The 16,479-nt window shown below is 34.6% G+C and overlaps 1 protein-coding gene and 1 pseudogene across 1 annotated transcript; both read left to right on the plus strand.

Moving 5' to 3' along the window:
* Positions 1-351: 351 nt before the first annotated feature.
* LOC25485770 (small RNA degrading nuclease 1) lies at positions 352-7,019 on the plus strand. The gene is made up of 13 exons (XM_024775479.2): positions 352-709; positions 1,017-1,060; positions 1,975-2,157; positions 2,238-2,321; positions 2,969-3,037; positions 4,128-4,268; positions 4,419-4,535; positions 4,615-4,684; positions 4,814-4,914; positions 5,205-5,345; positions 5,451-5,558; positions 5,749-5,853; positions 6,225-7,019. Exons 2-13 carry the CDS (start codon positions 1,028-1,030, stop codon positions 6,723-6,725), a joined length of 1,653 nt encoding a protein of 550 aa, XP_024631247.2. The 5' UTR covers positions 352-709; positions 1,017-1,027; the 3' UTR covers positions 6,726-7,019.
* Positions 7,020-10,147: 3,128 nt separating this feature from the next.
* Positions 10,148-15,890, plus strand: LOC11428072 (putative transcription elongation factor SPT5 homolog 1; annotated as a pseudogene).
* The last annotated feature ends 589 nt before the right edge of the window (positions 15,891-16,479 follow it).

Consider the following 16,479-nt stretch of genomic DNA (forward strand, 5'->3'; position numbering starts at 1 on the left):
AATTTAAATTTTAATATTCATTAATTAATGTAACAACACGTCTTTAGATCTTGTAAAAAAAAAACACGTCGTTAGATATATATATATATATATATATATATATATATATATATGTGCGTGTGTAAAATAACATTTATTAAATTATATTTTTAGAGGTTAAATAAACTACTACTATTTTTTTATTATTTGATAAAGAAATTCTTATTATTTTTTAAAGAATTTATTTATTTTTATTTTTATTATGTTACACTAATTTTGCAATAAAAAAAGTCTATACCCCTTTACCCCTTTCTATCTCGTACAAACCTAGAGTATTTTTTTATAATTTTCTTTTTATTTTATTTTTTGTCATTTAACTTTATTCCACACACACCATATTTATTTCAAAGTTAATTTTCTCTCTCTTCACCAAAGAAATCTGGAAAACTCTCTCATTCTCAAACAAACCCTAGCCGCCGCCTCCTCCCTCCTTCAGTGTTTCTCCGGCGGTCGTTACATTGCTCCACCATCTTCATCCTCTCCTTTTCATCTGTAATTATACTCTATCAAACTTCCCTACGACCATCTTTTCGGCTAGATCTTGACATCCACGTACAAGCTTTTGAAAATCCATCACCATAAAAAGAGTCCCCTCCATCTTCTCTACAAAACCCATTTAAAAATATCAGGAACGGACAACCTTCGCCGGAGCTTGCAACAACCGCGCCGGGTAAGAGTTTATGAAGAGCAAATGAACTAAACTATTAGTTATTTGTAGTTACATGACATCATCTTAGTTAATTGTGGTAATTTGGTTGAATAAAGTAAGTTAAAGACAGATTTTACCCTTACTTTGGTGATTTGTCAATTAACCAGGCTGGGGCATTAATAGGATTTCCACAACATCTTCTCTTCTTATATTAAGAGAGACTTTATTACAAGTTTTTTAATTGATACAAGTTAAGTCAACCAATTTAGTGATGAGTTAGAAATGGGGTTAGTTGGACTCATATTGACTGCTTTACTTGTATGATCAGGTATTGTTGATATGGATGAGAAGATTGACACCGCGGAAAAGAAGGTAACTTTCTTATCCTACTGTATCTGCTTTGTTTTGCAATTGCTTCTTTGTTCTATTCTGTTGCAAATGCATCCCATTTTATTGCTTGATTAGAGTGTTGGGCGGTTAAGACCCAATACGAGAATAAAATAAGCGTAGTGGAGATGTGTGGTAAGACTAGACAAGAGTTGGGGTAGCACCCATAGTAGAAAATCTTGAAAATGACTCCAAGATTTTAAAGGTGATCAGCGTAGACTTTCAGTTGAACTTTAGCCATGACATGAGTGTCTCAGATTGAACATGTTTTTGTAAACCTTTTGTTTTGTTTTTAAAATGCAATCAATATCTTTGGTTTTGAACCTTTGACATTGTAATGGGAAAGAGATTTGATAGATAAACAACTGAAACGGAAAGGACTTTTCTCACTAACTGGAGTTATCTATATGGGTTCAAGTTTTGTAAATGGAGAAAATATATTGAATTACAGTTTGCAACTTCAATATAAAAGTTTTAGAAGCTATTGCACCAGCATCATGACCGTAATTGTGGCTACATTTGTTCACAATTTTTCGCAATTCAAGAGATTGCAGCACACTTGCAACCGTGGCTTCAATCAGAATTTAAAACCTTGAAAACAATGGCAGTTTTGTCTCCGTAAGTGGGTTTACCTAGTTCAGATCAGATCAGTAGCAAATCAAGATTCAAAGTGTATTTTGGATAATCATATCTCAGGGAAAAAACTAGTATAATAAATGTCAATAAGGATGTAATAGTTGTTTCTTGCACAGTTACACTTATGTTGATTCGTTCTGATAGTTTTTGATGTATTCACCTGCTAGTTTAGATGAATGAAATCTCACACCTTTGTAAGTGTTTTGTTTTTCCGGTCTAGTTTTCTCCTTAACCCCGGCAAACTAAAGCTTTAATGTGTGTAGGTGTTGGTTGATATTGTAAAATTGGTACAAAAGAAAGGCATGAAGGGTAAAATGGGAGACTGGAAGGAATTCCTGAACAGCAATGATAAAAAATTTGGGGCAGGTATGAGTGATCCATCAAAGAGGTCCCATGAGGTTTTGGCTGCATTTCTAAAGACATTCTCAAAGGATGAGGATTTGAAGGTAAGTCATTTATATCCTTTCCTAAAGATAAAGTTAATAGCCCTCCAGTTCAGTCTTACTCATTTTCTTCTTGTGATCAGTTTTTTGGTAACATCATGCGGCATCATTCAAATCAATACACATTAGAGCGACTGAAAGATAGATCTCAGGATTCCCCTGAGCAGGTATATTTTCATAATAATTGTTATGTTGGAGATCATGATAATTTTTGCACTTGAACCATCTTTTCTATATTTTACCAGTTATAGTACCAATAATTGACAAGTATTTCTAGATTTTACCAGTTTTGACTCAAATATTGAGCATCTTGTTTCCTGTGTATTTTTTCGAGGCCTTATTTTTCTTCCCCTTAAAGCCATACCCGGTTGCTTGTGTCTTTGGCTTTCTTACTTCACCATCCTTAAGGGTTCAACATTTTTTATTAAATTTTATAATGGCCGCCACTTTTTCATTACTAGTTCCATTGTACCTTGTGCATTATCTTTAAAATCCCTAGTTCCATTGTTATAATTTGACTTACAAGTTGAATATGTCTTGTTGCTGGAGCCAAATCTGATTGTAGAACCTAAAATTCAAGAGACCACAACTAATAATTGTCTGATGCATAATCTCTTAGATTTAGCAAAGCCGTCTTCTAATATTACTTTCTGCTGCCAATTATTTTTATGCTTCCTACTGTGTTTGTGAATTGTGACTGATGATGGGATTTACATGATTTTCAAAGTCAATTAGTTAAAAAATCTCAATTAATAATCTGCTTTTATTGATGATCCTACTATGTTTTTCTAACCGTAACTTTTTGGCATCACAGAGGCTAGTCCAAGTAACTCTCCAGCACCCTATGTATCCAATGGATTATTCGCTGCCATCTATTGATGAGGTTTGTTATGATTAACTTTGATCTCCTATTTTCTGGTCAGCCTAGGTGCATTCAAAATGCTAACTAGTCCTTGTTGAACTTATAGACACACTGCCTAATGTGAACTGCTTGACTTGTGAAATAGTCATAAATATGTCAAGGATAAAAAGTGCCATTAAAGAAGTGCCTTGAGAAATATAGGATATAACAGAATGCTTCAGAAAATAACAGAGAAAAGTGGACCTTAAAAAAACATGGTCTTTTTTAAAAACCTAAAAAAAAAAACATGGTCTTATTTTCTTTAATAAAGCTTATGGCAATTATTGATATTTCATTGCTCATATTTTCAGTGCTTGAAAATGAAATGGTTCAGAAAAATTGAAATTACTTTTTCATACGGATGCATAAACATCTCAATATATAAATTAGTCACTTGTGCTTTTGCTATTGCTTTTAATAAGAAATGTATAATAAAATGAGCATGTCAATATGCACCTTTTTTATTGCAGAAGTAAAAAAGTGCCACCATTGTCTGTGGATGAAATTTATCAAACCCTTAATTTTTTTCAGGAATTTTAGATGCTGTTATTATCCACTGTATTCCATATCTATAGTTTTTTTTTTCTTTCAAAACTATTGATGTTTTAGAATTCGTGTCTAATTAATGTCTTTTTTTCAACTGTAGCCTCTGTTTGGAGAGAGACCTTAGCAATCTATAATGCAATTAACAATAAATATTAGGAAAACGGGAAATTAAATGAGGATATTTTCGTCCAAAGATATACAATTTATTATTTTTTGATCTGTAACCCTCTTAAATATTGATAGATCTGGAATGGTGGGAGTAGTTTATTAATTTTGATAGATATTGCATGGGCTTGATTTTATTTTGAAATATGCTACTGCCATTGTCCTTGATTTCTCAATTGGTCATGTTTAGAATTGAGTTTTTTATTATCCTTGCACCTTTTGCTATTTAATTTGCTTTAGTTAATTTTATTTAGTGATGGTCTGCTACAGTTTATAAGCATACGGGTTCTGTATATTCTTAGTAATACACGGCTTTTGCTTATCAATTATTTATGTCACTTTTTTGCTGTGGAAAATGAAGGGATGGTTAGTGATAAACCTTAAGAAAAAGGCCAAGGGGATAAAATCTACCACAATGGTTGCTGTTGATTGTGAAATGGTTCTCTGTGAAGATGGGACTGAAGCTTTGGTCAAAGTCTGTGTTGTAGATCACAATTTAGAGGTAATATAATTTAATGATGGTTCTTCCCTTTACTCCGTGACTCGTTATTCCCCTTCTTCACTACCTGCCCAAAGATTGAGGCATTGAGCTTCTGTTCAAACGAAACAATTTCTTTTCGGGGTGTAGATAGATGATTTCAGAACTTTTCAGGTCAAATTACACAAACTTGTTAAACCGGAGAAAGCAATCAAAGACTACAAAACAGAGATTACCGGTGTCTCTGCTCAAGATCTAGAGACAGTGACTTGCTCCTTAGCTGATATACAGGTATTTTATGTTTCATTTTGTAGTTTTCCTTTATCTTCCTTTCAAATGCTTAATGAAGGAGTGTGTTGTACTATTGCAGAAATCGATGAAGAAGTTGTTATACAATGGAACCATATTAGTTGGACACAGTTTATATAATGATCTACGTGGTAAGTGTCATGAACATTTTGTTTGGCTGTCTTTGAATGGCCCACTGCTAATTTCGTTGTAGATGAAGAGCATTCCATTGTGTTATTTTTTCTTGTTTCATTTTATTTACTAATTGCATTCATTTGCAGTGCTGAAGCTTGATTATGTTAGAGTGGTCGACACTGCATACATCTTCCAACCCTTGGATGGCTCTATTCACAGGAGACCTTCGTTGAATAGTTTGTGTCAGGCAAGTAGCAAATTATTTACCCGCAATGCGAACATTATGATTCTGTATTACGCACCATCTACTTTATGAATTATTATTATGAGTTGTGGTCATATAGTTATTCCTTTGGAGGAATTTCATTACACTCTGTTATTTTGAATGAAGTCTGTTTGTTGTACATTCATGCTTGTCTATGCTTTGGAATTTAAAACATTACACCATACAAACTCACAAGCAAATTACGGAGCTAAGATAAATGAAAGATGAATGTAGCATATACTGAATGAAATTCACTGTTATCTTTGTAACAGTCTGTTTTGGGCTATGAAGTTCGGAAAAAGGGTGCTTCGCATGATTGTCTAGATGATGCATGTGCAACAATGAAACTTGTTCTTGCAAAGATCAAACATGGTGTTGATAAGCCATTTCCATTAACATTGGTTCAAGAGCCTGTAAGTCATCATTGTATTGTATACTTTTTCAGTGCCGAGTTGTAGTTATGCAGTTAAACTGGTTGGTAACTATTGTCATCACTGTTTGTTGTTCTCTCATTTTAGGTTTCAGAAAGTGAGATGTCGAAGCTGCTTATTCACAGAATACCAACCACTGTGAACACTGAAGCACTACACGAAATTGTTCCTGGAGACTTCACAATAGAACGGAAGGTATAGTATATTAGTATGTCCTTTAAGCATCCCACTGTTCCGAGGAAGAGGTTCATCCGTAATTATTGGAATAACATGAATGTCTTCAATTTGAGGACTTTAAAATTTATCCTTCGGTACTCTTGTTGACATTCAGTCACTGGGCTATTTTTCTTGTTTGAGTTCTGATCTATTGTAAAATTTGCTTCAGCCTTCCAGAAACGGTCAAGGAGATAAGTATTCTGCCTTAGCTATTTTTAAGAACCAACGAGAGGCACATGATGCATATGAAAATGTCCAAGGCAGCCAAACAAAGGTACATATACAATATACCAATGCTCAATGCCTGCTACTTTGGTATCACGTAGTTCGTTTGTTGATTAGCTGAGGGAAAGAAATACATAAACGTGAATTCCATTCACCACCACAATGAATCCATATTTTCTATTTCTAATATAAATGTTTAAAGGGTTGGAGTTAGACATCTATGTAATTCTCCTTCCAAAATCTGATGGCAAAATAACTAGGCCTGTTCAAAAAATGGATATACTTTTTTCTATATCAAGTTTCTTATCATAAATTGATGTTGTAGTTTTAAACCACTGAAGCATAGTTAATCCCTTTTGGGCATGCTGCGTCCCCTTTTTTGTTCAATCTCAAACCAGTGTTGTGCATTACTTTGTGTAGGACTCAAATGGGCGTCTACAGAAACTTGTCACATGTCGGCTGAGTACGGGCATGAGTGTCAGTTTATTTGTTCGGAAAATGGGAATTGATGATCACCACAAAAAAATGCCATCTAAGAGAGATTTACCAGAGGGCGAGATGGTTGATGTTCCCGAGAACAAGAAAGTAAAAATGGATCCTGAAGTTGAAAAGGATGCCTACTTGAAACAGATTGAAGCACTGAATCAACGATTGAAAGAGAGTGAGTTGGAGATTGAATCATTGAGAGAACAGTTGAGGAAAAAGGACTTACAAGTGGATGATTCCAAGGAAGTAAAAGTGGATCATGAAATTGAAAAGGATGCCCACTTGAAAGAGATTGAAGCACTGAATCAACGATTGAAAGAAAGTGAAGCGGAGATTGAATCATCGAGGGAACAGTTGAGAAAAAAGGACTTTGAAATTACTGCTCTGCATAAAATGGTAGCTAACATACAAAAAAGGCAAAAACCTAAAAAGTAGTAGGCATGGCACTGGAATATGGTGTTAGATTATTTGATCATTGAATTCAAGGACTGCTATACCTATAAAACTGTGGCAATGTCTTATAACCGTTTGGATGAAACTTATAACATTCTTACGTCTGTATGTTCTTGTTCCTTTTTATCAATTCGAACTTTGGAATTAAAATTTTGGCCCTGAGCAAGTGATAATGTATTAGTATGTTATTAGGATTCTGTAATGCAGTTTTATATTATTGTTTGGAACGTTTTTTGTAATGTTGACTAAATCCATTTTGTTGGATTTGTTTGAGAATTTTTAGTTTATGGTTATGGTAGTTTTTAGAAGTAAAAGCATTGTTTTAATTGTCTTTTATTACGTTTAACTCCTGATTTTTTCGTCTAGAAGAAACATGTTGCGCATGCTTTGCCAATTTTATGTGACCGTGAAAAACATTATACATAAAAGATGGTGACCGTGAAAAATATTATGCATAAGGAAAATGCTCATGTGTCCGAAAACAAATTCGCGTGTAACCCACGAATGACTTACACGGCAAACACACGCCAATATTTTATACTCTCTTGTCTTTTTTAAATATCTAAGAGTGCTTAAGACTCTTTATAATTCCCCAAAAAAAAGTAGACTCTTTAAGATTAAGTGTTAAAGAGTTAATATTATCAAGTGGTTGTAGCTACTTCTCTAAAAAAAAGGTGATTGTAGAAGTGGTGTGGTGGCGTATAACAAGTAGCAACCCAGAGTGCAGTCTTACAAAAGATAACATGTGGAGCGGTGGATACTATGTTTTTGTTTGATATTTTGTTTTTAGATGTGGGATGTGCAGTCTTAAAAAAAACATAGAGCACTTGTTTTAAGAATTCGTGCATGTATAAGTAGCGCTATTTAGCATTGCTGATAGAATAATATGACACTATTTGATTCATGTGACCGACGGTAATCAGTGGGATAAAATTTAGTTATTGTTGTATTAAAAATATTATATATGATTTTGTACATGTTTTTTGGCCTTAATTTTATCATTTTAGATGATGGTTGAGATCATTTCATTACAAATAACCAACTGCGTAATTGACGTTGCTAAACAGCACACTTTGAAGTTTGAAACAATTGGTCACGAACCAAAATGCAAAATAGGGATCTTGCTGCCAATTGTACCTATACTAAATACTTATATTTGAACGTTGCTACTAATAGAGTTATGATACATTGACAACCTTATGTGACAATACATCCATTGACACCTACATAAAAATATGACACGTGGCTATGTGGACCCCACACAAATATATTTTCTTTTTCATCTCCTCTTCTCTCTTCCTGTTGCATGGGATGTACAAAGATGTACGAGAATAAAGGGTATCCATGTGACATCTTCCCTACTAATATTGGTGTTTTGGGAGAGATTGCACAAAATACAACATGCCTCACACAATTTTGTGGCATTTGAGAATATGGTGAAAAAGTGGCGACAATTAGAAATTGAAAAGGAATTAAAAAATAGCTAGAGTGCACCTCTTCGGCTATGTTTGGATTGATGGAGAGTGGTGGAATGGAATAGAGTGGGATGTAACCATGTTCCATTGTTTAGTTTTGTAAAAAATAAATGGAATGGAATAGAGTGTGATGGAACCCATTCCTTCCAATACCCATCCATTTAACCAAATTTTCATTTCATCCAATTTGAAGTGAATCCAATGAAATGGAAAACATTGATAATACAATCACAACTTTGCCCCTACCTTTTATATTTCATCATCTGCTTCTCATTCTCTCGTTTTTTTTTCTTTTTTATTTATTTTTTGTTCACCATTTTGTATTCCTTGGTGCCTTTATCATCTTCTACAACTTACTGTTTTTAATATCACTTCTTTTAATTAATATCCAATCAATCGATAAAGTATTATTTGCAAATCTCTTCCATCTTGTTTGCTACAGGTTTGTTTTACTATAGCAAAGAAAATGACAGGCAAACAATTTGTGTTAACAAGTGCAGTTTACATTGTAGACAAGTATACTCGATATTAGATTCGTACGCAAGTTTTCTAACTTCTCAATGCTTCTCCTAATTTTACTAGCTAGAATTAAGCCTATGAAGTTTAAGCTGCCAAATGGAAATACAACAACTGTAAATGATGCAGGAGCCGTATTATTTCAGGGAAGCCAAAATTTAAAAACGTTTTTAATTTTTATCGTGCCTTATTTTTCCTTTAATTTGATTTCGGTATTTAAACTGTGTTTTTGGTTACAAAACTGTGTAGTTCAATACACTCCATAATTATTTTCAATTCTAACTTAAAAAAAAAAAAAAAAAAAAAAAAACTAGTTACTACTCTATACATTTGAGGTTGACCATTCAACAAATTGATGATTTTAAACTAAAGGGCAAAAATAGAATAAAAAATTTATAACATGTTCTGTTCCATTTACTATCCAAACAATAGAGTGGAAAGTTAGATCTCCACTCCGTCATAAAATATTTAAACAATATAATGAAATTTTTGTTTCTGGTTAGTTTCAAGTAATCCCAACACAGCCTTGGTGTCATATCAAAAGCGGTTCAATATTTCTAAATTTCTTTTTTAATATATTTATAACATAAATTAATGATGTGTGTGTAAAACCTTATACGTTAGGTGCATTTGCATGCAAGAATTTCAAGTGAGAGTGTTTAAATTCCAACTCTTAACCTCCAATCTATATCTATTCTTCCTCAATCTCTCGATCACTCTCCACTACCATTCTCCTTCACCCTCGTTTCAAGAACAAAATTCCAATCGTAAAGCTTCCATATTCCAATTCCAATCGTAAAGCTTCCAACAAAAACAAAATTCGTTAAAATTCAATCTAGGGTTTGCAGCGATGAGTCGTCGTCGACGAATGCATGAAGATGAAGAGGATGAAAGAGGCGGCGGCGGTGGAAATAAGCGGAGGAGGCCGAGTTTTATCGATGGTGATGCGGAGGAGGTCGATGAAGATGATGAGGAGGATGATTATGATGATGACGATGATGAAGATTATGATGAGGAGGAGGATGAAGAAGAATTCGAAGAAGGTAAGTACGTTTTGTATCGCATGCATGCAGGCTTCATTATCGGTGATGTGCAAGACGAAGATGATAATACTAATAGAGGGAGAGCGCATCACCATCACCAGCCACCACACCAAGAAGATCATGAAGACCTTGAAGACAGGGGCGGTTCTAAGGCCCGGCGACCCCGGGCACTCGCCCGGGCTCCGAGCAAATTTTTTTGCAATTTCTTGTGTAAATCCTTATGAATTTCTTATATAAACCCCTATAAATTGGGCAATTTCTTTACATTTTTTATTATTTGCTTGCAATTTCTTATGTACGCCCTATAAATGTGTTGCAAATTTTTTTTTGCTCGGACTTTACAATATTCCTGGCTCCGCCACTGCTTGAAGAGATGGAAAGAAGGATACATGAGAGATATGGAAAGCAGCGGTTGGCTGAAGAATATGATGAAGAAACTACAGATGTAGAACAACAATCACTTTTGCCATCTGTTAGAGACCCAAAGCTCTGGATGGTCAAATGTGTGATTGGCCGTGAGCGTGAATCCGCTGTTTGCCTCATGCAAAAGTACATAAACAAGGGGTCAGACTTGCAAATCAGATCAGCTATTGCTCTTGATCATCTCAAAAACTATATATATGTCGAAGCAGATAAAGAAGCTCATGTTAGAGAGGTATTGTATTGTGTCAAATATCTACTGTTTTTTTTGTTTGAAGAAGCTAAGTTAGCCCACCTAAATTGACATTTTAGATAATCGAACTTGAGACCTAGAGGAGGACCACACTCCCAAATTCCTAGTTAATACCACTAGGCCAACCCAAGTGGGTTATGAAATATCTATTGTTGTTTATCACACATACATCATATGATAAAATTGTCAACTTTTTTTTACATGTGTTTCAGGCTTGCAAAGGTCTTCGCAATATATTGGACGACAAATAACTCTTGTTCCAATAAGAGAAATGACTGATGTGCTGTCAGTTGAAAGCAAGGCCATTGATCTTGCTAGAGATACTTGGATTAGAATGAAGATTGGGACATACAAGGGGGACCTTGCCAAAGTATGTACTGTATTCTTGGACATTCATCATTCTATCCCTATTCTTAATTTGTCACCTAATTTATATCCCTTTCAACAGGTAGTGAATGTTGATAATGTACGGCAGAAGGTTACCGTGAAACTAATTCCGAGGATAGATTTACAAGCTCTCGCAAACAAATTGGTATGAAATGTTTCTGTCCTGTTGAATGCATGATTTTTATTGTTGAATGTTTAATTTCGTTGAAAATTGGAGTCTCCATTTATTTACAAAATGTATTTGTCATGCAGGAAGGTAGAGAAGTTGTGAAAAAGAAGACATTTGGATCCTCAAGCTAAGGATGAAGAGATTCAAAAGCTGAAGCAGAAGACAGAAGCTCTCAGATAACATGAAATTCTTGATGGAAGCAGCCTCTAAACAAGCCCTTAGTTGCACATCTATTATTGTTATTGTTTGTTTAGTTTCTTCTGTAAAAAATTATCTTGCTAAAATGTTGTACTCTATTTATTGCTTCTGAACATATCTATGAAAATCATTATCTTCTGAGTATTGCTTCTTATTTTTTCTATCAATTTTTTATTTTGCTCCGTTACAAATGTTTTTGTTCTCACCTTCTGAATGAATTCTCTTTTTTTTTTTTTACTCTCTTCATTTTTGTCTTTCTTTTAACACTTTTTGTTGATGACAAAAGGGGGAGTGAATGTATAGTATTTTTAGGCTCTGAGCTCCATTAATTTAATCAAGTTAAATTAATAGGATCAACTTCTCATCTCTTAGTCTATTAATGTGAGATCATTCTGAGCGTACCGTTTTATTGGAATTTAATTAACTTGTATAGAATTTAAGGAGAGCTTACAAACCTCACCTTAAAAGACTATGAATAGAACTTAGGGGAGCTTACAAACCTCACCCAAAAGGACTATTAGACTCAAGGGGAGCTTACAAACCTCACCTAAGAAGTCACTTGTTAATTAGATTAACAATTGAATATTTTAAATACTATTGTTTGTCATCATCAAAAAGGGGGAGATTGTTGGAACAAAATGTGATTAACAATAAACCCTAAGAGTTTTGATGATAACAAAGTATTAAAAATTATCAATTGGTTATTGCTAATATTTGTTCAAGTGTACAGGACCCTAAACAAAATTTGATATCTTTAAGAGGTCTTGGAAGAACAAAAGAGAGTTACGGAATTATTAAAGTGAAGCCTATAGCATCTGAAGAAAACTGCGTCTGAAAAGAATGCTCCTAAATCCTCAGCGCTCCTGATGACGTCATCAGAAGTAAGTTCATCAGAAGCAAGTTTATTAGAAGCTGTTTCATCAGAAGCCATATATCACCAGAAGCTGCAGTTCATCAGAAGATGCAACCTACAGTTTCAAAAGTTGTTTAATGGATTCAAACTCATCTAAAGAGTGCATAAGACTGAAGAAGAGTAGCAACAGTTAATTTGAAAGGATTTGAATGCATTTGATGCTTATCCTTCAAAGAGCGTTGACAAAGTACGTTTATACAAAGTGTACAACCACTACCTCCACTACTCTGCTATTGCCTTCGCTACATGACAAGAAAAACAGCTTTGCCTGCAGAAATGTTCCCTCAGAACAAGAATGGATTTGAACTTGATCCTTCATAGGAAAACAACCAAATCAGACAATGGATCAATGGTGATTATTCAAGGTTTCAGAATCACTCTCTGATGTGCTTAAGGATCTCAACGTCTCTTTCACACCTCTATATAAAGGAGTGAAGACCTGAAGATCATTAAAAGACTTACAACAATTTTAAAAAGCGCCAAAACTCTATTGAAATTGTTTCACATCAAAAGCACTTAGAATTTCTGTACTGATTTGATATATCTTAGAAATTCTTAAGTTCTTCATTGCATTGTATTGTGAACACCCCTGATTGTATATCAAGTGTTCAACCTCAAACAATTTTCTTTGTAATTCTGTTTGATAGGAAGACTCTTGCTTGTGTGCTTGAGCATAGGAAGTCTCTTGCTGTGTGCTTGAGCAAAGGAAGTCTCATACTTGTTGTAGTATTGAGCAATTGTAATCTGTGTGATTATTTTTAGTGAAACTCTCCTTGGAAGTGCAAGGGGGACATGGCTACTTCCGGTTTGTGGAAGGAACCTGTATAAATTGCTTGCGTCCTTTCTTTCTTATCTCTTCTCTGTTCTTATTCCGCTGTGCATCTGACTCTGAACTTTTACATCAGAAGCGGTTCAATCTGCCTCTGAGGTACTAATAGAAGAAGATTCAAATCTGAGAGAGAGAGAGAGAGAGAGAAAAAGAAAAAGAAAACACAATTCAATCCCCCCCCCCCTTGTGTTTTTTCTCACCATCAACCTATGCGTGACCGAGCTTGGAATCCTTATACACCAATGAGTCCTCCTAGGTTAGTGCTAACATCATCCTTTTCCTCTGAGCTTAATATATACCATGACTTTTCCTCTCTCTAGTTTCTATGCTGATTGCTGAGGCTTTCTATAAGTGTTCTCTTGTTCCATTGAAGGATAAAGACACTCGACGCTTTAATAGATATAAGTATTCTAAATTCAAGCTCTACTAGAAGTCTAGAACAAGGGTTGTACCAAATTCAGTAGTTTAATTAAATTTAAATGCATTTTTTGTTAGTTTACAGACTGCAGCACCGTCATATTATATTATAGTGTAGTATAGTATATGTGGTTTACAAATTCTGATGTTGAAATCAATTCAGGGATAACTGGGAAGATGGAAATCCAGGCTCTTGGGGGGCCAACCCACATTACCAGGTCAGAAATATTAGCTAATTTCAGACACTCTACTCTGTAACTGTAATTCATTTAAGAATCCATATTGAACCATGTTGATCTTTATTTTATCATCTTTTCCTTCTGTTTAATCTTTCCAGCCAGGAAGCCCTCCTTCCCAGCCATATGAAGCCCCAACTCCTGGTGCTGGTTGGGCTAGTACTTCCGGTGGCAATTATAGTGAGGCTGGAACACCACGGGACAGTTCTGCCTACGGTAACACTGCCTCTTGCCCCCCGAAATCATTAGAATATTTGTAGTTTTAGAGTTTTTACTAATTCTATTTGGACCGATGCGGATTGTATTACAACGAATGCTCCAAGCCCATATTTACCATCAACACCAGGGCAACCTATGACACCAAGTTCTGCGTCTTACCTTCCTGGCACCCCTGGAGGACAACCTATGACTCCAGGAATTGGTGGTCTGGACGTCATGTCCCCAGTATTGGGTAAGTTTCTCTATTTTGTCAACCTACAGATTTAGTGTGTACGGAGTTTTGTTTCTGCAACTTTTTTATTTAGTTAGATCATCACACCGCAAATTTGTGATAGACCTCGTTCTCGTGATCTATGACAACATTAGCCTATGACAAGCACGGTCTCGTTATGGTGCATTTAATATGACATTGATTAGAACTCACATGTATTTCGATGGCCACTTGTATGTTTCTGTCTTATTTGAATGCAGTTGCCAGTCTAATATGATTTAAAGGAGTTGATATTCTAGTTAAAACATCATATCTCTTCTTCCTATCAATATCTTCTCCATCCTAGTGTTATCTACCGCCAGTTATAGAAAATAGTAGTTTGTTCAAATCTGTCACGTAACAATGATATGGCCGTTATTTGACAATATTTTATACTAAATAGCGTATTGTGGAATATGAAAATTTGTTTAAATTCCGCTATGCCATAGCGCTATGGCCCCATATAGTCGCTATGTAACACCACTGATATAACAATTTGTTTAAATTCTGCTATGCCATAGCACCATGGCCCCCCTATACCCGCTATTTAACACCACTGCTCCATCTGTCCCATAGAGGTTGTCTCTTTAGGTTATTTCAGATTGTTAAAAAAGTTGTAAATAAATGAAATAGTGTAACAATTTTACCAATGTATTATCTATCCTTATTAACAATTAGGCGTTAACCATTGTCATGAATGTATGGTGGATTACAGTGAACATGGGAGTTATTATGTGCACAATATTATTAATTTACAGGTAGAGTATAATGATTAATGCATTGGGAACATAATAAAGTGACACTAATTTTTGGGACATTCTTTTGTCAACGTGATACTCAATATGGGACGGAAGAAATTTATATTCGGGTGATTTTCGCGCGCCTACACCATATGTTCCTACTACCCCCGTGTTGTGAACATCTTGCATTAGACATCCACATAAGGACAATTGTTTGCCTTAACATTTTTGTTGTATATCATGGGATAACCCGTGGTTTTGTGGTTTTATGTGGAGATTATCTTATCGCTTACCAAGCATATTCCTGGATCTATTTCTTTAATCACTAAGTGGTTTGGATCATCAATTTATCTGCAAGATTTGAAGTGGCATGTGATTTCTTCCACATACATTTGTTAATGTTTTAACATTTTGTAGGTGGGGACAATGAAGGGCCTTCGTTTATGCCAGACATATTGGTCAATGTACACAGGGCCGGAGAGGAGTCTGTTGGAGTTATAAAAGAAGTTCTTCCGGTATGTTGGCCTAGAAGCTTTGTTTTATGTTAGTACTATAACGTTTAGGTTTGGTTTTAAAATTTATCTGTTGTTGCCATGCTTGCTTCTCTATGCTTAAAGAGTCGATGCGAATAAAGATTAGTGCTTAGTTTTCATTTCATCATCATACATCAATATCAAACCGTGATTGTAATTCAAAGTCTCATTTAACATCTTCAAACAGATAATACTATTTTATGTTGCTAATGTATTAAACTATCTTTTTTCGTTATCATTCATTTCAATTGTTTGCGTTTCCAGTATTGATATTATTGACACGTGCATTGTTGTTTTCTCCAGGATGGTTCTTATAGGGTAGCTCTTGGGTCTAGCGGAAATGGTGAAACAATATCGGCCCTTTCCAATGAAGTGGAGGCTGTAGTGCCAAGAAAATCCGATAAAATAAAGATAATAGGTGGGGAGTTGTGTGGTTCCACTGGCAAGTTGATTGGTGTGGATGGCACTGATGGCATAGTAAAAGTAGACGATACATTGGATGTGAAGATTTTAGACTTGGTTATTCTGGTAAAATTAGCTCAACCATGACAGCCTTCTTGTAGAGGATAATTTACCCTTATAAAAAAATCATTTTTAATTATACTTTTTTTTTTGTTGTTAATTTATATTAATTGTATCATATCCTAAATTTTTAAAAATTTGCATATCTACATATATGTATGTATCGCACTCGCACTACGTATTCATTGCTGAGCTGAAGTAAATAAACATATGTAATTCTCCAACATGCAATGCAAGGCTGAAGTGGTATTCTTTTTTGTTTTTTCTACGTTTGATGAATTGAGGATAATTTATCCTTATAAAAAAAATCATTTTTCTTCATTTTATCTTTACAATCATATATTATTTTCATCTCAAGAACATCAAATTTCTTCATTTTCTTTGTTTAACATGTGATCTCCATCTCCTTTTCAGAATCGGATCATACTAAACTACCCCAAATTCATCGGGGGTAATGTAGATCTCCCTGATAGGTTTTTTTCTTATGATTAGTTACTATTTTCATCTCAAAATGATCCAATTTTTTCATCTCCTTCACTAAGCATGTGATTTACACCTCATTCTTTCAAAAATTGAATTATATTTATTAATTACCTTCAATTCATGAAATTATAAA

The sequence above is a fragment of the Medicago truncatula genome, chromosome 1, assembly GCF_003473485.1.
Source record: "Medicago truncatula cultivar Jemalong A17 chromosome 1, MtrunA17r5.0-ANR, whole genome shotgun sequence".
Lineage (NCBI taxonomy): Eukaryota > Viridiplantae > Streptophyta > Magnoliopsida > Fabales > Fabaceae > Medicago > Medicago truncatula.

Excerpts from the sequence above, each read along its gene's own strand:
- LOC25485770 (XM_024775479.2), top strand. The coding sequence starts at position 1,028 with ATGGATGAGAAGATTGACACCGCGGAAAAGAAG. Across the intron at positions 1,061-1,974 it reads TTGACACCGCGGAAAAGAAG|GTGTTGGTTGATATTGTAAA; the intron begins GTAACTTTCTTA and ends TAATGTGTGTAG. Across the intron at positions 2,322-2,968 it reads CTCAGGATTCCCCTGAGCAG|AGGCTAGTCCAAGTAACTCT; the intron begins GTATATTTTCAT and ends TTGGCATCACAG.